General features: G+C 31.0%; 2 protein-coding genes across 3 annotated transcripts; one reads left to right on the top strand and one right to left on the bottom strand.

Annotated features, from left to right (window-relative positions):
* The first annotated feature begins 12,034 nt into the window (after positions 1-12,034).
* Positions 12,035-18,705, top strand: LOC119690107 (S-adenosylmethionine decarboxylase proenzyme). Its single transcript, XM_038105096.1, has 7 exons — positions 12,035-12,214; positions 12,780-12,866; positions 13,402-13,570; positions 14,512-14,775; positions 16,069-16,161; positions 18,035-18,190; positions 18,452-18,705. Exons 1-7 carry the CDS (start codon positions 12,099-12,101, stop codon positions 18,611-18,613), a joined length of 1,047 nt encoding a protein of 348 aa, XP_037961024.1. The 5' UTR covers positions 12,035-12,098; the 3' UTR covers positions 18,614-18,705.
* A 1,502-nt stretch (positions 18,706-20,207) lies between these two features.
* Positions 20,208-23,751, bottom strand: LOC119689244 (probable dolichyl pyrophosphate Man9GlcNAc2 alpha-1,3-glucosyltransferase). 2 transcript variants are annotated; one of them, XM_038104032.1, is made up of 4 exons: positions 22,969-23,750; positions 21,802-21,999; positions 20,820-20,979; positions 20,208-20,758 (listed from the first exon to the last, which is right to left on the bottom strand). In XM_038104032.1, exons 1-4 carry the CDS (start codon positions 23,745-23,747, stop codon positions 20,309-20,311), a joined length of 1,587 nt encoding a protein of 528 aa, XP_037959960.1. In that variant the 5' UTR covers positions 23,748-23,750; the 3' UTR covers positions 20,208-20,308. The 2 variants fall into 2 exon arrangements, with proteins under 2 accessions (XP_037959960.1, XP_037959961.1); XM_038104033.1 differs by lacking the exon at positions 21,802-21,999 and having other exon boundaries at positions 22,969-23,751.
* Positions 23,752-23,931: the final 180 nt, after the last annotated feature.

Here is a 23,931-nt window from a genome sequence, read left to right as displayed (position 1 = left end):
AATCTTTCGTTAAGAAAATAAAAAATTAATAACAAGGGACAGAGATCATTTTTTTAATAAATACGGGGCATATACTTATTAAAGTCAACGTTTGAGCAGATAATCGGTCAGTAACTGATTATTGCACATGAAGTGGAACGGATTACAAACAACGTAAAAGAAGATTCCTCGTCAAGAATTACCATCGCATACCACAAGGGGATTGTGAAGTGGAATACCAAGACGATAACTATTTCTACTAGCGTAAGATGTCTACTAGCGTAAGCTATTACTCGTTCTACTTCCTCCTGCTGAGGGAGTTTTATGCCTTCTAGTGAAAAATATAAGTTTCGTTTTTGTAAGGTTATCTCTGGGACCGAATTCACTACACCATTCTGTCACAGTGAAGACTGAATGTTAATAACATTAGATAATATCCGCGAAAATTTACCCGATGCAGCAATAGCATTGTGATTTGCATAAGCTATAATACTGCATCCAAATTATTTCAATTGTTTGTAAGTGTGCTCACCGCTTTATTCCATAAAACCGCTTTGAGTGATTTAACACTTTCGATATCGGAGGTGATAATCTTGAATTTGAGTAGTAACTCAAACAATTTCACCAAACTTATGTCTAGATTTATATCTGGAAAGGCAATAAATGTCTATGTCTATTATGTCTATGCTACCACAAAAATTTCTCCAATATGCCCTTTTTGGCAATGAAGTATTTCTGCAAATTTTATAAAGGTCCGTGAAGATCTGTTGGATTTCATATAGGTTGTCTGATTATGCTACGAAATTTGTAGGGCTTGCAGGCTGCATTAGTAGCAGACGTGTGTGCAGCGGTTAGGAGATCGACCGCCTGATCGATGTCGGAAAAGTTACGAATAACAAGAGGAGCCAGCTCCGAACTGAACTCTAGCGTAAGTCGAATAATACACCAGTCAGTGCGTTTTCTGTCGATTGAATTCGATGACCTATTCTTCGTCAGATCAATACCAAATATTAGGCATCTATAGTCTGCAATGGAGTAGTGTTGTGATACGGACCACTTAGTTAATATGTGCAAAAAATGTTTCCTGATTAGAGTGATGTTTAATCTGTGATCTTTCTGAGATCACGAAGGTCGATTCACAACCTATATTATCAAATATCCAATTACTTGCAAGAATGAAATCAAAAACACAGAGTCATTGCTTTTTTGGCATCAATGCTGTTCAACATCTTATGTTGTGCATTGTTAGCCTCTGTTGTCAGAATCTTTATAGAATCCTGTTGTAGTGAGGCGGCGTCATTCTGCGCCATGTATGTCGAGTGAGTTCAGAGAGCCTTGCCGTCGTACTTGATGTCATTATCACTGAACCTATAGGGTGAAAGAATATTAATGTTATTTTTTCCTAGAATACAATATCTGCTTTGACCTTGACCTTCAGCGATAATGTCCGGTACCCACCTCGGTTCAATCCGGAAACCCAGTATTTAATAACCCAAGTTTCTTGAATCAGCAGGATCAGCTTTTCTTTTTCAGTCAGATTTTTATTCGGATCATCGACGGGCGCAGTACTGTTGTAGGAACTTGATTCAGAGGTTGCATCTGAGGGTTGATGCCAAACAATTTGGGCATTGCTTTTGTATACCTTAAAGCTGACCGGTCCGAAATTGTATTTGATCACTTGCGATATTAAAATAGACGTAAAAGAACACGTTAAGAACGACGAGAGCCTCACATTAATCGTCGATGGGTTGCGCACCAGGCCAGGCTACTTCGACCTTTTGGATTGCCATCCTGTGAAAACTGCAGAGCATTAATCTGACCAGGTGATCAGTTTAATGTTGCCCCTTTTGCTAGACTCCTCACGCCAGTTTAGTGAAGAGCTAAAGTGTTGGGCAATGACCACCGTTAGAAAGATGGTGCAGTCATTGTCAATAATGACCTCAGTCAAATTTTCATTTTAGGATTTGAAGCTATGTGGTCTAAGAATTTCCCGCTTGGGATACTTGACAGCTGCGGATGGCATGGTTTGTTTAACCGGCTAAGTCGACCTTCATCGTTCTTAAGCATAGGTAGAAGCGGTCGATTTAATATTAGTCGGTTAGAAGTTGATGCCCTGTATTCCTGTACATGAATGTTTAGGTTTGGTGATATTTTCTTGTGGAACGTGCGGACATTTTGATTTAACTAGTGTGCTAGCAGAGGAACAAGAGCTGACTTTGCCACTTGGCACGATTGCGGGACTCTAAGCGTCAGGGCGATCTAATTGGCTTCCACCCGGTATAAGAATGGAGTCCCCATTATTCAAAGACACCCATGGTCGGGTGATTATTGGTAGGGGTTTGATTGACCAAATCTAATTTGACCAGATTGGGTTGTGTTTTGTGTTCTTTATTGATTATTCTATATGGTTCTCCACTTAAGTATTTTATTAAACGGAAAGACAAATATAGGACGTAATGTATAGGACACAAGATCGTTCTCGGGGATTTTATCGAGATTGTCGGATCAGAAGAAATTTTTGGTTTAACTGTCGGAAAATTTAGCGTCAATGAATCAACCACCAACAACGGTCTGAGGTTAATTGATTTCGCTGCGGCGAGAAATATGGTAGTATCTAGCACCAGATTCCCACACAGCGATATTCATAAGCAACTTGGCTATCTCCCGATCAATCAACACTAAACCAGATTGATCACTTCGCTTCAAGTGTACTGGACATATGTTCATTTAGTGGTTTAAATATCGAGTCAGTCCATTACCTTGTCGCAGCTAAGGTACGCATACAGCTTAGTATTGTCAACAACGTACGCTCCAGTACGTACGCGATCGCGAGAGGCAGCCGAAGTCTTCACCGGTGAACTCTGTAGCCGATTAAACAACTGACCCTCCCGTCTCCATAATGTCAGTAGACAATAGAGATAAACCTCCCACTTCCTACTTAAAACTGCGGAAGATGTCCTTGGTTTCCAAAGTCCTCGCGACGAAACTATTGTACGACAAGAAGTGTCGTCAACTACTGCTGCGACGATGAGATAAAGAAGGTAAAGAGGCGCCTATTATAGTCTGCTGCTTCAGGCTATAAGACACAAGCCAGAACCTCTCCCCCAATTCCGTATCCACTATCTTGAAGAAGAGTTAGCTTTTCTCCACTTACTTCGGTCTATAATCCTGTCTTCCATGATACCAAGTACAGAGACTACTATTTACTAGACCCCCTCGCGTAAACACCACCCCCTCCTCCACTAACTGAATACATTTATCTTCGGCTTTGATAAATTTAGCTTGCTAAATACTATTTCCTTTCTACCTTTAATTACAGGAATGAGGTTGAATCCGCTAAACGCGGCTGCAATCTTCCACAATCATTCCTTAGAAATTGTTTTAGTGGATTTAAGTATCACACCGTGGGTTTTGAAGCTTTCCACCTACCGTAAAAAAAAAAGAAATACAATTTAATACAATATTTACTAACTTACAATAAAGTGTCCAAAAGCTATATGTTTCTGTTGCTATTTTAGTGTTCTTCAAGTAAAATGCATCAAAAATTATTTTAATTTTTTTTAAGGACCATGCTCTATATACATACAAATGACAAATGGACACTTTAAACTTCAATTTTAGTCTCCTTGTGAGCATGACCAAAAGGCATATTATGCAAAGAGTTATATCACAATTGTCAATTTCTTACTTGTGCTACTACTATGGTGGGTTTTTGTTTTTGTGACAATCTAAAATATCTAATATGTGCAAATTCTGACGCTTTTTACTGTTTTGACCAACGCAACAAGGTACAGCAATAATCATTTGTTTGTTTTTGTTTATGAGGACAAGAGTTCCAGTAATGTAGATGAAAGTTATGAAAATATTTACATTGGTACAAAATAAGAACTTCGGGGAGAAGAATAAAATAACACAAAGCAGACATAGTGAAAGAGAAAAAAATAACTGCTTCAGCACAACACTTAATCGACATATATATACTTAGAGAAAAATACACTCATATGACGTTAGAAAGTTTGGATATACTAAAATATATAACACAAACAATGAATATCATGATATGAAAAATATCGGAAGACATAACTTTTTAGCAATTTAACAATTCCAAAGAATATGTGCGGAAAAGTTGGCCGCACATTTATACGTTGCAAGTGTGTTCGATTTTGTTTGATCACTGCATAAACATATATGGTTCTGAGTACAAACTCTATTGTTTGAAAAAATTGGTTTGATGTTATAAGAAGTACGTGAAAAGTTGTGTTTATTCCATATTGATATAATATTAATCTTATATATATATAAAAATTATTAATTTAATTTATTTAATATGTTGTTTTGTTAATGAAATTATATATATTATAATGTGAATATATTGTTGCCTAATGTAATATAAATATTCTTAATGAAACATCTAATATGTTTCAATTGATCAATTTTAATTTAAGCGGCTCACGTAAAAACAACATTGTAGAAGGTCCGCACACCCTTCCAGATAGGGCACGCGTCGTCACTGACTATGATGAATACCAATCGATCCGAAGTAGAATAGTTGTCTTGGATGTCCTGGTGTAGATCTTGTACTGATTGTGTTTTCTTCAAAGCTGTTATTTGAATACATACAACAAACGATCGTATTGAGATAAGTTTTTGTTTGAATACATTTTTTTTATCTTGAAGTATTCTTTTTGTTTACTATGCCTTCGGTTGAATAGATCCTGATATGGAAATATTCTTTGGTATTTAACTTGGAATTATATCGATTACAGTAGACGTATTACAGCTGGCGGTAACGCTATTCCTTCATTTGAATATATCCTGATATGGATATATTCCTTTGTGTTGTAATTAAAAAAAAATTATTTTACTTGCAGTAGGCGTACTACAGCCGATCGCAGTGCTCTAATTTAAAATTTAAGCTTTTCCTTCGTGTGAATATATTCTGATATCAGTAGCGAGGCATCAGCTTTTTGGAAAGGTGTTCACAATTTGATCAAAACAGAATTCCAACTATAACGTATTCCCCCTACTCCTGAATTTTGTCCTTTCCACAAGCAAATAGCGTACAAGACCAACAAAACAATTTATTTAAACGTTCGCAGCCTGTGATCCACTGGTTTTAATGGTAAATAGCTGTAGGAAAACGGCGACATACCACAAATTTCGACATTTTTACATCAGGTACCAAATTCTTTATATCTGGAGTTGGTCTATTCATTTTATGAATTAACACCTCTTTTTCAGAAGACCGTTTAAAAAAAGATATTTGAATCAAATCTTTAATCACACATTAATTCATTTCTAAATATTATTTTTCACTTCAAATTTCTTTAGTTTTTTTCTTTATTTTTACCATTTGCTAGTATAAAATTGCAATAATGACTTTATTTTTGGTTTATTTCCAACCTCTACATAAGAGTAACAAACTCTCATGCGTTCATTTACTCTTTTACTTTGTATTTACTATGAGTGGTTCAATTTTTTTATTGAACCATTTGCCCATATAAAACGGCAACCGTGACTTTGATTGTATTTGCACGCTTTGTATGAATTTGCAGTTCAAATTGGTCGAGTGAACCTCTCGTCAAATGTAAAGCGATTTTCGCTCAGTCACATCTTTTCTCTTTTGTATTTACTTTGCATAACATTGGAGGTTAATTTTTTTTATAGAACTGCTTGCACGCATTAATTTAAGAGTTATGATTATTTTACGTACATATTTTGCGGGGCTTGTTTTCTCTTTTATTTTTATATTTGTTTGTATGTTTTGTGTTTATTCAATATTGAACATAATCCCAATGTGAATGTTATTTCATTTGAATGCTTTGTAAGCAGCGCGGTGTAGTTTTTATTTTGAACCTGTAGTGGTTTGTTATGTTGGGGTTTATTTCGAATTTAACACTCCGTATTGGTAATGGATAAGTTAATTTAACACTCCGTATTGGTAATGGATAAGTTTATTTATTTCTTATACTTAGTTATTATAAAATATTCTTAAAGTTAAGATTTATGTTTTTACGTCTTATTCACGTGCTGCTTTGTCTTTTTCCAAACTACTACTGGCGGGAACTGCGGCTATTGTTGTCTCCTTTGTGCCTTGTTGACAGTTCTTTTATTTATATTTTTTGGTGCTGCCACAGTACTCCCCCCTAAGTGATGGAGTCACTAAATTTGGTTGGAAAGCGAACGTTGCGTCCTGATTTTGTCAGGTTAGCTGTTGTATTTGGTCGCACAGACTGGTCGCCATTAACGTTGTTTGGAGTGTGGTATACCATTGATTTGTTGTGGATGTCAATGTCTGTATCGGGACATATGAAAGCAGCTTTAAGACGATCTATGCTAACTGTTTGTTCTTTGTTTTCGATCAGTATTCTAAACGTCTTGTCATTTCGCTCTAGTATTTGGTAAGGACCATCGTAAGGTTGCGTCAATGGTGGTTTTACCTTGTCATTTCGTATAAATACATGCGTGGCTGAGCTTAGAGCCGGTTGGATGTGGTAGCCTCGATCTATATGATGCGATACCAACGTTGCCTTGACGCTCTGCATTTGTTCTCTTAGCTTGGTTATGAAATCGTGTTGATTTATATTTCTGTGGCTAGGGTTGCTTACTATTTCGCCCGGTAAACGTAGAGTTTGGCCATATAGCATTTCAGCAGCAGAAGCTCCAATGTCTGGTTTAAAAGTCGTGCGTAGACCTAACAATACTATTGGTAAAACTTCTGTCCAAGAAGTTGTTTGGTGGCACATTAAGGCTGCTTTTAATGTGCGGTGAAATCGTTCCACCATTCCGTTACTTTGAGGATGGTAACTCGTAGTTCGTAAGTGTTTGCAACCGATAACTTCAGCTAGTTGGTTGAACAATGAAGATTCAAATTGTCTTCCTTGGTCTGTTGTGATACGTAAGGGTACGCCAAAACGTGCGATCCATTGAGTAATCAGTGCGTTTGCGATGGTTTCCGCTGTTTGATCTGGGATCGGAATTGCTTCTGGCCATCGGCTGAAACGGTCGATGATGGTTAATATATATGTGCAGTTGTTTGATGGTGGTAGCGGGCCGACGATATCTATGTTTATATGTTCGAATCTGTGTTCAGCGAGTTCATATTGACAAATAGGTGAACGGTTGTGACGTTGCACTTTAGAACGTTGGCATGGGATACATTGTCGGGTCCAGTTTCTGATATCAGCATTTATAGAAGGCCAGAAAAATTTTTCAGCTATCATTTTTGTTGTGCCCCGAATGCTGGGATGAGACAACCCATGCGTAGCTTTAAAGATATGTAGCCGGTATTTCTGCGGAATGTAAGGACGAATTCGCCCAGTTGAAACTTCGCAATAAATTTTATCTGATATTGTTGGTAAAGATAAAAGTTTGATTTCGATGGAATTGTTGTTTTTGATATCTTGTAGTTGTGGGCAACATCGTTGTAATCCAATTATACAATCGTAGTCGATTTTTGGGATGCTAATACTATCTATCCGCGAGAGAAAATCTGCTGGGATGTTGTCTTTTCCGCTGACATGAACGATATTCGTTGTAAATTGACCTATATAATCAAGCTGTCGGACTTGACGTGGTGAAGCCTTGTCGGACTTTTGCTGGAATGCGAACGTGAGTGGCTTGTGGTCAGTTATTAATACGAATTCACGACCTTCTAACATATGTCGAAAATGTTTTATGCCCTGATATGCGGCTAACAACTCACGATCGTATGTGCTGTATCGTTTTTGTGTATCTGTTAATCGTTTAGAGAAAAAACCGAGTGGTTGGAACGTGCTGTCTGTCACTTGATGAAGAACTGCGCCGAGAGCTTTATCCGAGGCGTCTACTTGTAATGCAAGCGTAGCAGTTTTTGACGGATGAACAAGTAGTGTCGAGTTTGTTAGTTCATCTTTACATTTTTGGAAGATTGTTTTGTTCACTTCGGTCCAGCATAACGGTGTGTTGTCGTTCTTCTTGTTTCCTTTTATCATTTGTTGAAGTGCAGTTTGAGAATCTACAGCGTTTGGTACGAACCTGCGATAAAAGTTAAGTAATGCTAGAAATCTTCTTAATTCTTTTGTTTTTGTTGGAAGCGGGTACTCGCTGATGCTCTTCACTCGATCTGGTAGAGGTTGAATGCCCTTTTCACTGATGAGATAACCAAGAAATTTTACTGTGTTTTGAGCAAAAACGCATTTTGATACGTTTATTATTAAACCATGTTTTCTGAATCGTTCGAATACTTGTTGCAAGTGTTGCCTGTGCTCTTCCTCGTTTGCTGATGCAATAATGACGTCGTCAATATAGGCAAAGGCGAATTCGAGATCTCGTAATACTTCGTGAATGAAGCGTTGAAATGTTTGACCTGCATTGCAAAGTCCGAATGTCATGTTAGTAAATTCAAATAATCCAAATGGAGTTATGATCGCCGTTTTTGGAATATCCCCCGGTTCAACTGGTATCTGGTGATATGCCTTAATCAGGTCGATGGTTGAAAAAACTTTTTGGTTATATAACATGTGTGCAAAATCATGTATGTGAGGAACTGGGTAACGATCTGGGATGGTGATTGCATTTAAGCGACGGTAATCTCCGCAAGGTCTCCAACTACCGTCTGGTTTTTTTACCATATGTAAGGGGCTAGCCCAATTGCTGCTTGATGGACGGCATATTCCGGCTGTGACTAAGTTTTGGAATTCTTCTTTTGCTGCTGCTAGCTTGTCTGGAGGTAACCTACGTGGTCTCTCACATATTGGTGGACCTTTTGTTAATATGTGGTGAGTGACTTTTGTCACCTGGCGATTTGTCGGTGTTGGTTTAGTGATGTCGATGTATTCTTTTAGTAGATCTGCAATTTTGCAAGATGTGTTCACAGTTGATATTTTTTGCGCATTTACCTTACGTTCACTTGCGGCTGAGAAAATCTTTGTTGATGTGTCGATCAATCGTTTCATTTTTATGTCTACTATTAATCCGAAATGATTTAAAAAATCTGCACCGATGATTGAAGTGTTTACATCTGCGATAATAAATGGCCATGTGAAATTTCTTCGTAAGCCAAGAGCTAGAGTTATCTCTATTTCTCCAAATGTTTTGATCGTAGAACCATTTGCTGCGTAGAGTATTCTTTCGTTCTTATTGTTTGTATTTGAATTTTTTTGTTTGGCGGCAATAAGTGAAACATCTGCACCCGTGTCTATTAGGAATGATTTTTTTGTCTTATTGTCATAGACGAACAGTCTTGTAGATGTTTCGTTTACAACTTCCTCTGCCGCCGTAGACGAAGTCGGTTTTAGTTTTTTGTGCCATATGTGCATGGCTGCTTGCAATTTTTTGCATTTGACCCATATGTTCTATGATACCAACAATTTGTACTGGTCTTTTCTTCACTATCATCATGACATTGCCGGTTTCTGGATGTTGAACGTGAACGTTGATTTGTTCTTGAGCGGTGTTCGGTTGATAATTTCGAGACCATTTTCGTCAGTCTGGTCACTTCTCGTTGAAGTTGTTCGATTTGTGCATCACGTTGAATATGAGCTGCTGCAGGGACGTTAGCTGCATTGACGTAAGTTCCTTGCATTGTTGAGTTTATACGGATTGTTTCGGTTATGTTGTCTGCCAATTCCGCCATCTTAGGTAGTTCCACTTGAATTGTGGCTAGACATGTCTGTACTTCTACAGGAAGACGTTGTAACCATAACCCTTTCAGTAATTGTTCGTCTTGTTTGCTTCCACTAATACGTTGCAATTCGCTTAAAAGATGGGATGGCTTTTTATCCCCAAGCTGTAAACCACTAACTAATTTTTGTATGCGTTTTTGTTCACTATCCGCAAAGTTTTTTATTATTGCTTGCTTGATAGCTTCGTACTTCTGAGTTGCTGGTGGATTCTGTATTGTGTTATAAATCTGTTCTAACAGCGATCCATCCAATGCTGCGATAACTGTGCCAAACTTTTGAGTATCGCCCTTTATGTTGTTGACTTGGAACCAGTAGTCCAACTGAATAAACCAAAGGTCAATGTTGTTTTTTATTAATGTTGGCATCGGCAGCTTTATTGCAGTGATTGTTGCGTTTTCATTGATTGGGTTAGTGTCTTCGGTTATCTTTTGCTCTTGAGTAGCCATTTTTTTTTTATATATTCGACGTCGGCTTGGTCACCAATGTAGTGGTTTTTTATGTTGGGGTTTATTTCGAATTTAACACTCCGTATTGGTAATGGATAAGTTAATTTAACACTCCGTATTGGTAATGGATAAGTTTATTTATTTCTTATACTTAGTTATTATAAAATATTCTTAAAGTTAAGATTTATGTTTTTACGTCTTATTCACGTGCTGCTTTGTCTTTTTCCAAACTACTACTGGCGGGAACTGCGGCTATTGTTGTCTCCTTTGTGCCTTGTTGACAGTTCTTTTATTTATATTTTTTGGTGCTGCCACAAACCTTAGTATATTTTAAGAGGAATGTGTTTTCTCTTTTATTAATTATAAGTAATGTTGGGTGTAACTAACATATGTATGTGTGATTTTGTTTGTATTGGCGTTTTGTGTTTATGTTAATCTGTTTGGAAAAGCTATCATAAAAAATGTTAAGTAGCAAAATAGTGACATTATTTACCTAATGAAAAAAGGAAGCTTTGTTAAGGTGTTCAGTGAACACTCTGAACCATTCGATGCCTCGCCTCTGTCTGATATGTGTTTTAATTAAAAATTATTTCATTTGCAGTAGACGTACTACAGCCGATCGCAGTGCAATAATTTTACATGAAAGATATTCCTTCGTATAAATTATTTCTTTATATCGAAATTTTCTATGTGCAACTAGTGCAAATTTGAACTTGTAATCCCCAGGTGTATGTACCTTAGTAAATATTTTACAAGTCACTGTCTGAACATAAATGCGCGTCTTTAATACCCAACCGACCGAGCTTTTTCGTAGCGTATCATTTTATTTACAGCTGATCTCACTCAATTCTTGTTTACTTTTACTGTTCTATATTTTTTTTGTTTCATCTTGTGCGCGATACCCAGCATATATACTTCGTCTTCTCTCAGATTTTTCTTTACGGCGAATATTGTTGGCAGTTCTTTTTTCTTATTTCGCTATTCTGCTGCCATGTTTTGGTTATTGTAAAATGTGTTTTAAAATACATTCAGTGCTTCTTTTTATAATTTTTAATTTAGTTTAATAAATATTAATTTAATTAATTTTAATTTAATACATATTAACTTATTAAACATAAAAAATGAATGAATTCATAAATAAATAAAGTAAGTGTATTATTCATTTAATTAATTATATATTTTTTTTTTAAATTTTATTTCAATGTAATTGCAGATCACTTGGTTATGTTAATAGTTTATGCTGTAATAAGTTTCATGTGGTGGGTTTTGGTAAGTAGTTTATAATAAATATAATAAATATTTATTAAATGAACTTTATTTCAGATATCTCCAATATTTATTATCAGTAAGTGTTTTATTAGGTGCTTGGGATGATATCAGTTATGTTGTGTGTAAAATAGATAAAACTGTGTTGTGATGTTATTTTTTTAGATCATTATAATGTTTGTACCAAAATGATGTATCCAATGTATATTTATGTAGACGGAAATTTAATGTAAATTTTCGTTCTTATAATACGTTTCAAACTTTTCAACTCTTTTAAATAAAAATTTATGTGGGATATTTATATTTACCGTCGAAAATATATGTCTAAATAAATATGTTTTAATTTTGTAATTTTAAGCATATATAACCATTTTAAATACTAATGAGTATTACATAAAAAAATTTTGTATGAAAACTAATGATTTTGTGTTTGAACGTTTATATATTTTATAAACAAAAATATTATAAATTAAGAATTATACAATTATTTTAGTATAATAATTTCTTATTATTATTTGTATTTAAACTATTTTGTAAATTGTTCCACTTTTGCTTAAAGTAATTCTTATTTAATTTGTTTGAATGAAAGCATGATGTAATATCATGTGCTATAAAACGTGAATGATACTGTAAGCTTCTAAAAAAGCTTATGACTTACAATTGACACATGGGCTTTTATCAGATGAGTTGCTGTGTTTTGATGGGATGAACATAACATAACATTGCTAGTACCGGTAACAGCATGGCCGAGGTTGTTGAAGTGTGCAAGGATCATTATTTCGAAGGTGTGGAAAAACTTTTGGAAATATCTTTTTGTGACAGTCCGAACAAGGATGCCGATTTGCGTGACGTTTCCTCGTAAGAATTTTTTTCGTGTATATAATTTTTTTTTTTCAAATTACAAATGTGATGTAGTACTTATGCAAATCTTTAATACTGCTTCTGCATATAAAATTGACTTATTCTAAAAATTTTGTAATAAAATTACTTAGCATTCATGTTACATACTTCTTATTTATATTTTTGCTTTGATGTCATATAAATATAACATTGATTTTTTGTAATGAAACAAGTCATACACTTTTAAAAAAAATCTAAGAATTTATTAACAAAATTTTATTATAACTAGATTTTAAAAAAAATTATATAGATCAAACTAATATAGTTACGTTATATTCGTTAATAAATAATTTACTGACTAAGAATTAATTCGATGCCACTTATTTTATTTTAAGTCAGGCTTAAAATTTTAACATTATCTACCTGCTACCAATAATTAAAAAATTTACATTATTTAATATCTTAAAAGATATATATATATATATATGTATGTATGTACAATTAATTAAAAGTAAAACTAATTTTTTTGTTACTATTTTTGATCACATTTGATACAAAATTTTTTGGTTATATATCATTTCAGAATAGTATGGGAAGAATTATTAAAAAAAGTTAAATGCGAAATAATTAGTTGTAGCAGAAATGATCATATTGACGCATATGTTTTAAGGTAATTATTAATAATTAATTGTATTTTTTTATTATATACTTTTCGAAATCTGCTAATTTATAAAAAAAGTGTTTTTTATAATTAGTTTTATTGTCTTATCAGTATAAAAACGATTAAATCTTATCATGGTCAATTCCTATGTATTAAGTAAATAAATTAAATACAATTCCAAAATAAATGAATTTGAACAAATGGGATATTAAACGGCTATATGGCAATTAATTGAACTGATTAATTTTAAGTGCCCTATACTTAGTTACATTTAATATAAGCATATATATAATGAGCATATACAGCTGATTAAGTATTTGTAAAATTATTTAAAAATAATAATTTGTTATAAAATTGTTAAAAACAAAATCTTTACACCTCAATAAATAATAAAATTTAAACCTTCAGTTCGTTTGTTTACTTGCTATTAAACTTTTGAAGTTTGTTTCATAAGCTTTCCAAACGGTAATAAAAGTTCCAATTACTTTACGATAAATACGAAAAAAATTTTGCCATTTCTTATACGTTTGTGTTTTTTTTTCAGTGAAAGTAGTATGTTTATTTTTAAAAAAAAGTGGATACTTAAAACATGCGGAACAACGACGCCATTACACTGCTTAAAAGGATTGCTTGAAATTGCACATCGATATGGATACGATGAGATCGCTGATTTATTTTATTCCAGAAAAAATTTTACAAGACCAGAAAAACAGGTATATCCTTGAGTAATAATATTAATTTTATTTATATATTTATTTTAAATTATTGTACATATATTTAAAATTACTACAGAAAAATATATTAAAAAGTCCCGTTGATAGGAAGAGCATGTTATATTGCTTTACATAGGGTCACACTTTATGTTTGAAGTTAAATAACTTCGTAATTGTTATAATTTTAAACGTATTGTCTTATATAGGTATATATATATCAAATATATATCTTATATTTGTTTGTATATACATATCAAAATAAGTATGAAAATTTAATAGCATAAATGAAAAATTTTTAAAAAATTGATTTGATTTGAACCTAGTGGTTTGTATATTTTTAAAATACGCTTTCTTTGGTTAAGTGAATTATATATAGGATATTTGATTCAGCGAGCTCTTATTGATATAAGTGTAGTAACATTTTTAAGCCCCATAGTTATCAAATCCTCTTATTCCTATGTTAATTATTTTGACAAACTAAATTATAAAGAGGTTTTTCGAAAAGTAGTGAAATACAACAACAAAAATTTATTTTTATATTATTTTAATTAATTGAATTTTTGGCTGACCATACAACTGTTTCTAGTATTGCCAAATACCCATCATCAGTGATCTTGGAAATAATTCTTGTATTTAATTATTCTTAATTATTCGTACCAGGAATCGAACTCATGTCTTACCAAATTTGAACCTCAGAGTCAGCGCTCTTGACATACTTGACTTTTATATTCGCAAATTTTTTTGGAGTTTTGTTAATTTTGTTATTACAACGAAATTATAAACCAGCTGTAGAATTATTAAATTAATTAATTATATATTTATTTTTAATTATTAAATTTCAATACTAAATTATAATATAAATATATTTTCTTTTAAGCAACATTTTAAAATTAATTTTTATTCAAATATTTAAACGATCATAAAATCTAATTTTTTTATAGCTGTACCCTCATCGTGGATTTTGTGAAGAAGTAGCCATTTTGGATTCAATATTTGCTGATGGGCGCTCTTACTGCCTTGGTTCAATTAATAGTGAATGTTGGTACTTATACACATTTACAAAGCCTTTATTGAATAATGTAGAACCAATAAAAGAAATAGCGGAACCGGACCAAACTATTGAAATTTTAATGCAAAACTTAGACGCCGAAGTAATGTCAATTTTTACTAAAGAGATATCTAAAACGCCAACTGAAGCAACTGTGGTAAGATTTTTTATTTTTAAAAATTAAAATTTTTATTTTTAATAATAATTTCAAGATTTACTATTTAATTTTTACTGTATTTTATTGCATGTAAGTTTTTTCAATATGTTTAGTTTAATTGCATGGGTGTTCGACGGTTTTTATATAGCTCACAAATGAATGAGAACTTGAAAATTTAATATACACAATGAAAATAAAAATTACTACTATATAATTTATATTAATAATTTAAGGTAAAGTATACTACAAATTTACTACATTTAGAGATTGATTATTTTAGGACACGTATTTACCTAGTTCAAGAGTATTAGTTTTGTTTTGAAGAGCCTGTTGATTTAATTGTTCTTAGTTACTTTTCACTGGCGAGTTCGTTATATGTAATAGATATGTGTTTTTTACAATATTAATTATGTGAAACAGTTATTAGCTATTTTGTTTTTCATTCAATTAAGATCTGACAAGTAAAAACATTTAATAAAAGCTTTAACACTGTAATTATTTTCCGATTTAGCATTCCTCTATTAAATGAATATTAAAAATGGCTTTAATTACTTTAAGGAAGGCATTGGCCAATATGCCTCCATTTTTATAAAATATTTGTTAAGACAAAAACAGAAATATAAAATGGAAAATGAAAGTATACTAGATAAAAAGAAGGAAACTAGCATGTGAAGCGAATAAGTCAATTATTGAAAACAGCCTCATGTACTCAAACCGCAGCTCTAATCCTCATAATAGCACTCATCTCTTCAATTAAAGTTGCGTATTTGGTCGCACGAATATTAGCCGCGTGCCGTGCTTTGGACAGCCTTAATCTACCGTATACTTTTGTTTTGCGAGATGTCAAATTGGCATTTCTTCTTTGTTGGGAGATTGAACTTTGCAGGATTGTTGAACTTTGTATATTTCTGACTTAGGGGTTTCATATTGGCATTTTAATGCATTCACATAGCTATCTAAATTTATTTTGTCTAAGATATTTCTAAGTTTTTTGCTAAAAGCTGAGTAAGTATAAAAATTAATTGGCTGTTATAGTTCCTTTTCAGTTAGTATCTGTTTAAGTATTTTGTAAACTATATAAATATAAGTTAACCTGAAATAACGCTTCTTAGATACTTCTCTGAATCTATGTAATTGCAGAAACTACTTTCTAACAAATTTTTACTTGTTTGCATGAGAAATAATAAATATTTGCAATTTTACTTTTGTATTTTTCAGGTTTGGTTTTTTACTGATGTGTTGTAATGTGTAATTTGTTACTAATTTAATGTATTATAATACAATTTTTTTTAGAATTCGAAAATTGATCAAATTATTCCAGATATGTTAATTGACGATTTATTGTTCGAACCTTGCGGGTACTCAATGAATGGAATACGAAATAATGTAAGTAATATTAGATTATAAATTAGAATAATGAAATTTTTGTTTATTAACTGTTTAATTATTTTATGTTAATAATTTATATTTCCCATTGGTGGTTATTTGCAAAGTAAAAAAGAGTTGTTCTCCACTAAGAGAATATTTGCAAGTAAAAGTGTGTTGTTCCACTAAGAGAATATACAGACTCCCACTTACGTTGTCAACATAACTAAAATTTTTTAATTGAATTTTACTAGATCTGGCCCCCAATGACTACTTTTCTTTCAAAAATTAAAAGTTTGGCCCTGAAAGTAAAAATTGTTTGTTCACTCTGTTATATCGTTAGCTATTGAAGTTAGAAACATTTGGCTCTAGCTTTAATAATCTTTTCGATCATAACTAAATCTAAGTCGATCAATTCGATATTACTAAACCGGTTGCAGTTTATATATTATGTTTAAATTCCAAATTTAAAGTTTATAGAACAAAAGATAAAAAGTCAGAAGGATTCGAATAAAAAATGAAAAAACAACAACAAAAATGTTAGTTAGTTTATTGAAATTTGACTGACCATACAACGCTGTTTCGAGTATTGCCAAGTACTCTTCATCAGTGGTCTTAGGAAATATTGGAATTTTCTAATTAGTTTATTAGTCAATTTGTATGCATAGCTTGTTTGCTTGTAAAATTGCACCCAAAAAAAGCAGGTTAAATATAGCGAGTAAAAATATGCATAACAGACGTCTCTGCAAAAAGAATAAAAGTATGGAACGTGTTTTGGTAAGTGTCAATTAAAAAATAAAAAATTGATAAAAATTTGGAATTTGAGCATTGAAAATTTGTGGATCTATTTGTGGAAAAACACGATTAGTCATCGCTTCTAATTTCACAGGCACGAGTTTTAAGCCTGGCACTCCAGTCTAAACAAATTACAAACGGACTATAAACTAATTGAAAAATTCGAATAATTCCTGAGACCACTGATGATGAATACTTGACAATACTCAATAAATTAACTTAACTTTTTGTTATTAAATTTTCATTATTTATTCGAACCCTTCTAAATTTTAAATAGTTTTTTTTACATCATAAGACGCGTCATTCTCGGCAAGAAAAAATTAACATTAAAAAATAAAAAAGTTTTTTTTAACATATATGTGTTGAAATCCACAGTTTATATAACAGCTATATTTAAATCTGAATCAATATGAATTAAATTTTGAATATTTTCTTATGTGAATATAAGTTCGTTTTGTGTCATATTTTATTTAAATATGTTTATTATAAATGGAATAAACTCATTTCCGATTGTTTAGTTTATATGGCAGCTATATCGTATATAGTGATGTGATTTTAGTCCATTTTAAAAAAATATGCGTGCGAAGTTTTATTCGAATAGCACAAAAACTAAAGGACGAATTTTAACTTGGACAAACGGGAACAGTGCTTAATGAACTCATTTCGTCGAGCTCATTCAGAATTAGATACATTCTTACTCGATTTGCGACGATTCCTTCAAAACGTTTTTTTAGCGTTACAAAAATTATTTTTCTACTTAATATTAATTAACTAACATAATTTACAGTATTCGTTAAATAAAATTTGGGGAACAATTGGGTGGAAATAGTTTGGTTGACATTGAGTGGTAAAGCTTAATGCACACAATGAAGACCTTTCAAATTCTTCTTTCAAACTTCTTTCAAATCTAAGAAAAATCATTTTTTTATCATAAAATTAATTTTCAAAATATTTGATTAAAAATAAGTACTAAGTATTACTAAAATAATTTGTTAAAAAAGAGATCGCCACAACCGGTTTTTTTTTATATAAAATAATTATATATAAAGTATCTTTTTTAATTGCACGTTTTTCATATAAAAAATTACATATATTTTAGGGCGAATATATGACGATTCATATTACACCTGAAAAAGACTTCTCGTATGTGAGCTTTGAAAGCAATGTAGCACTAAGTAATTATACAGACCTAATCAACCGGGTGATTAAGACATTTAAGCCGTCGAAGTTTATTGTAACCGTTTTTGCAAATAAGGTAATGTATCTTATAAGAAAAAAATTTTGTTTTTATTTTTTTAATTTATATATCATATTTTCAAGTATTGCAAATAATGTATAAAATTGATATTTTTTAAGAAATATTTTATACAACAAAATATATACACTTTCATGATGCAGGAAGGAATAAATACGTTTTAGTAGTTATCTATAAAAACAATTGAACAATAGGTTATTAATTAAAAATTATATTTTGAACATTGAGACTTCATGATGCATTATATGTTTATACTTTTAGACTTCAGAAGCCTATGCTACTATTAAGGATCTTGATTTGGAATACACAAAAGTTAAGAGTTGGAAACGTACAGATATGCAATGTTGTAATTTTCCATCGTACAATTTGTTATTTGCGCAATATGCACAAAATGTACTATTTAATGAAGAAGATGATGCATAAAATTTTACTTTAAGATGCAGACAAAAGCAATACACCAATTTGAATCAGAGTCTTATGTATTTATATTGACATTAATAAATTTTTTTAAATTCCATCTAATGGTTACAAAAAAAAATTTGATTTAATTGTAATTATATATTTATTTTGTTAGAAGAGGTTGGTATGTAAATTGAAAGATAAGATGAGCGAATAAGAAATTATAAGACTAGAGATGTGGAGTGTAAGCTTAATTAGGTCAAATTTTGCCTACCTGAAGGGATGGAATCTTGCAAGCTCGATGGGATGAAAACACTGTAAATTGAACTCAAATTTGTGTGTCGTGAAAAATGTCACATAAGATAAGTAACATTATGAGAAACTTAACTGTAAAAGAAATTGCTAAACAAGTGGCTATACCGTCATTATCTTTGAACTAAAATATTTGTTGTTGCAATACTCCTAATTGTATGCCTTTCCTGAATATGTTACGCGGTGACATATGAAGAAGTAAATAACAATACATAAGATAACTTTAAGAACATGTAACGCCAGTATACCAGTGTAAAGCTCTCGACGGAATTCAACTTCATTTATGTTTTCTTCGCTAAGGAGAAATGGGGGATTTGAACTCTTTCATGCTTTCTTCCCTACGAAGAAATGAGGGACCTTACTCATGTTTTTACCTCTCTAAAATGTTGATATATTCAAAATACGAAGGCAGCAAGCAACGTTTAGACCTTATGGAGCAGACTTTATGGCGTGTTTCATATATATATATATATATAAATAAATAAATTTTTTGTTTAAAATTTGTTTTAAATTCACCAACGACTATTGATGATTAGTTCTGCATTTACTGATCTGCTATCTCTTGGATGATATTTGTGTATATTATACAAAAAATTTTGAACTCAACTTCAAAATTTAACATATTTTAAGCTACATTTTCATTAGGGTTTCTAAGTTTTTTTCTGTTTTAGAAAATAGAGGCTCTACGCCCTTCGAATTTTGCTCATCAATCCCCATTATATTCATACGTACTCTTTCATATTTAACAATCTATATGTATGTGCTTTTAAAATTCTCTAGAAGAGACATCTAATTTTGTTCTACTTTCAAGGCTCTTAAAAAATTTTATATCTCTTCGAGAGACTGTTAAAAGCGCTTACATATTGTTAATTATGAAAGAGTACGTATAAATATAACGTTTTTTTTTTTCATGCAGTACCAACATTAAACATTGCCGTTTAATTTTTTTTATTGGCATAAATCACGTTGCTGTTCACGTTTTATTGAATTTTTCTCTCTGATAAATGTTCTACACGTTTTCGTTTTCTATTATTCTCAATTTTTCCTTATATTACTATTTTTATAATAGAGAGAGAGAGAAAGATAGAAAAAAAAATAACAATGGACTGCAATACGAGTGTAATGACGTTATAAAATAAAAATACACCAGCACATATTTCTCTTTTTTATAACAGAAAGATTATTTTTTTATTTTATTCTATATTCTAGTTTTATAACTCATTACAGTTTTATTTATTTTTATATTTATAAAATCACAATTCAAACATTATTTACATAAACCGTTATTAAATAGACAAACGTTTGTGCATTGTATAAAAAAATATAAATTTATTTATATTACATTTAATTTTTTTAATACAAGACTTTAAAAATATTGTAAATTTACTAAAAAATTTCATAGCCATATTACGAATAATGTTGTTTGTTACTTTGAATTGACGTTACTCCTTTGGTGTGTTTATATTGTAAAAATATGCAATAAATAAAGAATATGAAAAAATGGCAAAAACTAATAAAGGAGATTATTAAAGACCAAATAAATGGATATTTTTGTGGAGGAGAAATTAATACAGCAGCAAGGGATATAATAAGAATATAACCTGTAGATAAATTTAAAATAAATTTAATTTTTTTGTTTTCTCTTTGTGGTAACATATAATCATTTAGACATATTTGTTTTAAAGGAATGAAAAATACTAAAAATATTGCAAAATATGGTATTGTTAGACCATCTCGTATTAATAACGGAAACATGCTAAATGTTGCAGTTTCCAGGAACCAAATTACTGTATGTGGTTTGTAAGTAAATAAGCACGTTGCTGGAAGTGTTACCAATAATATAGATTTTTCATGAACCTGCAAGACATTTTCAAATTATAGTATTAATAATATTTATGAAAATAAATAAATTATTTACTTGAAAGGAAAATAAGAAAAACGCCAAAGCTGTATTTGTTAAAGAAAGAAAAAATGTGGTTTTTGTTTTGGTTACAAAAAGCATCGCATTAGCTGGTAATGTGGCTATAAGAGTTGCAATAAAACATAATGCAGCCATTCCCTGGTTAGAAATATAGTTTCTAAAAAAATATATATAAAATTAATATAAAAACATTTTAAATGAAATTTTAATTATTATGAGACATACTCTTTGGTTACAGCCTTTAATGTAGAAAATGCACAACAATTATAAAACAATCGCTTATAGAAAAATCGTAGGGGGAACGATATTTTTTTTTGTTCTTAAAGGTATTAAATTTTGTGTACAGGAATTACAATTATATATGAAATTGATATTTTATGAAATAAAATACGATGTTATAACGAAGTAATTTTGGTTAAATAGATTTGAGTTTTCGTTTTCTTTCTAAAATTTGTGCGCTTGTTATAACCCAAAATGATCTTTCGAGCAGAAAATAGAAAAGGATTATAAGACAAATGTATGGATTATGAGAGAGATGAATTGAGTGTGTGATTAGTGTGAAACCTCACCACTTCAATAAAACAATAGATCTTAATAGATCTTGTGTGTATAAGGACATAATTTACACGTTTTTAATAGCAAATTAAAAAATAATAACTTCTTTATTCGAAAACAATTTCGAATAAAATGTTCCATAGAATTATGAACGCTCTTTAGTGGATATTATCACTTGGCGATTGTTAACGCAGACAGGGCTACTGATATCGGATATTTGACTATAGGCAAAATAATTTGAAACAATATTTAAATTAGAATTGTTGTCAATTTTCTGCATTAAAAACTTTTACAAGAGATTTAAAATTAAGTTCATGTTTAACAAATACGCTTAATTTTTCACCTTAAGATTGAAATCAAAAATTTTTTTCAATCTGTTTTAAATATTTTTAAAATTGTATATTACATATCAATATTAACTTACTTTAATTTCAAAAATGTATGCAATGAGCACCAAAAGTTAGCTACTTTGTCTTCGAAAACTCCTCGAGCAAGTGGAAATAATCTTCGTAAAACAGTCAAGACTGAATTTATAGAATATATCCATGGAAGCCATAATATAACAAACGTTGCCAACACGGTAACAGCAATTTTTATAAAAGTTATTATTTTATTTTTAAAACTGTAAGTAATTTGTAATACCAATTTTTAAATATTTTTGTTACAATATAATGGTTTTAATGTTTTTTGTGTACATGATATTTATGCAAATTTAAAAAATAATTTTTTTATTAGCCTGCCTATATCTGTTAGTAAATCAATTCTATAAATCTAACAGGTTATAGGTTAAGAATCCAGTATACGCAGAAGAATATAGAGAACTCACATTTATCCAGTTGTAAATAATTAACAAAAAAGTACATTCTCCATGTATAATATGTAAAAAACGAATAAATTAAATAGAAACCAAAGATGCTATGCCCCTTAAATGTGAGAATATATGCATGCATTCAAAATACAAAAAGTTTATTTAATATATTAAATTCTTCTCAATTTAATTTTTTTTTAAATAAATTAACATGAAATATATATCAATATTTTAGAATATTGAAAAAATATTATTTTGAATTACTGTTTTGTAACAACTCAAATGGCCCTGACGTGGCGCATAAGTACATATAAAATAATGACAAAATCTTCATAACTCTCACCACGCTGTAAAGTGGTAATGAGAAAAAGGATGAAAGAAAATGTTGAACTCCATCCGTGACTAGATGAATATAATTTGCCATCTTAATAGGGTCGGCTCACAAAAATCACTACCATTTCATATATCATAGTCAGGCATTGTTTTTTATAGAGTAATTCAATAGTATCAGAGTAGTGAAGTTATGTATGTATATCGTTCTCCAGAAAAAAAAATTGAGTTATATAGGTGAACTTACAAACATACAATTGTGGAATATATATATATATATAATATTATACCATTTATTAATAGGGATAAGTTTTTTTTTGTACCACAATCTATTATTTTGAAATTGTGTAGGCTTTAAATAGTTGCCAAATGGTTTATGTACTTTATGTGTATGGCCTTAAATATATTAAGCAAACATTATTTTGAATAAAATGTTAACAAACAATAATTTACCTGTTTTGCGAAAAAGAAACCTTTAATAAATATACGAAAAAGGGTATAGAATGATAAAGTTCCATTTGTTTGTAATTTAAAGCGAGTGTAAAACAAAAAGCAGCTAAGCAGTGTTTTCCTTTTAAAATAAAATATATCGCGAAAGCCGTTAGTCCAAGTGATATATTGTTATATTGGAAGTGTCCATTGTCAATAAGAATTTGAGCTGGATTTAAAGAAAGCACAAAAAAACAAGCTAAAAATAATTTGTCTTTTAATGTATTTGTTATGGCAAATCCAAGTGATAATATTGCAGGTATATAGATTATTAAATCTGCCCATAAAACACTGAGACGCATAAAACTTTTGTGTTCATTTGACTCAAATCCACGTGATGTTTTAAGTTCAACAAAACTTTCGTTGACGTGTTTCGCTATTCTTCCTAATATGTGACTATGGAATGCAGTCAACGGCGGGTAATCTAAGCCCCAATATTGCATATCATTTTTACTCGAATTTGTGTACCAATTCGTTGGATTTAAATTTATCGTTATTTCTTGCCAATGTCTTTGAGCTTCATAATCACCATACATCGGAGGTGTTCCTTTTCCAGAGTAAGGCTGAAGGGAAATAATGCCTCGCAGTGCTAATGCTGCACATATCACAGTAAATACGTCAGCCTTGTTGATATCAAAACTTATCCTCCATTGGAGTTGCATTATTCCATTTTTTAAAAAACCTTGTGCAACTGATTGAAAAATTAAATTTAAAACGAATTTTCTGGCAGCCCATACTACCATATCAATCAAATCATATGTTGGACAAAGTTACAGTTGAAAAAAAAGACTCATGCAGAAAAGATCTTATAAAGAATAAGACATTTCGATTTTAAGATTGAGAAAAGAATTCTCTGAATAAAATTGTTTATTAATAATATTTTTATTGCACGTATTAAGTAGGTGTGATTACATCACACTTATGTTG

Source organism: Teleopsis dalmanni, chromosome X, assembly GCF_002237135.1.
Source record: "Teleopsis dalmanni isolate 2A chromosome X, ASM223713v2, whole genome shotgun sequence".
In the NCBI taxonomy this organism is placed as follows: Eukaryota; Metazoa; Arthropoda; class Insecta; order Diptera; family Diopsidae; genus Teleopsis; species Teleopsis dalmanni.
Note: the sequence above shows the minus strand (reverse complement) of the source record. Positions and strands in the feature narration are given on the sequence as shown.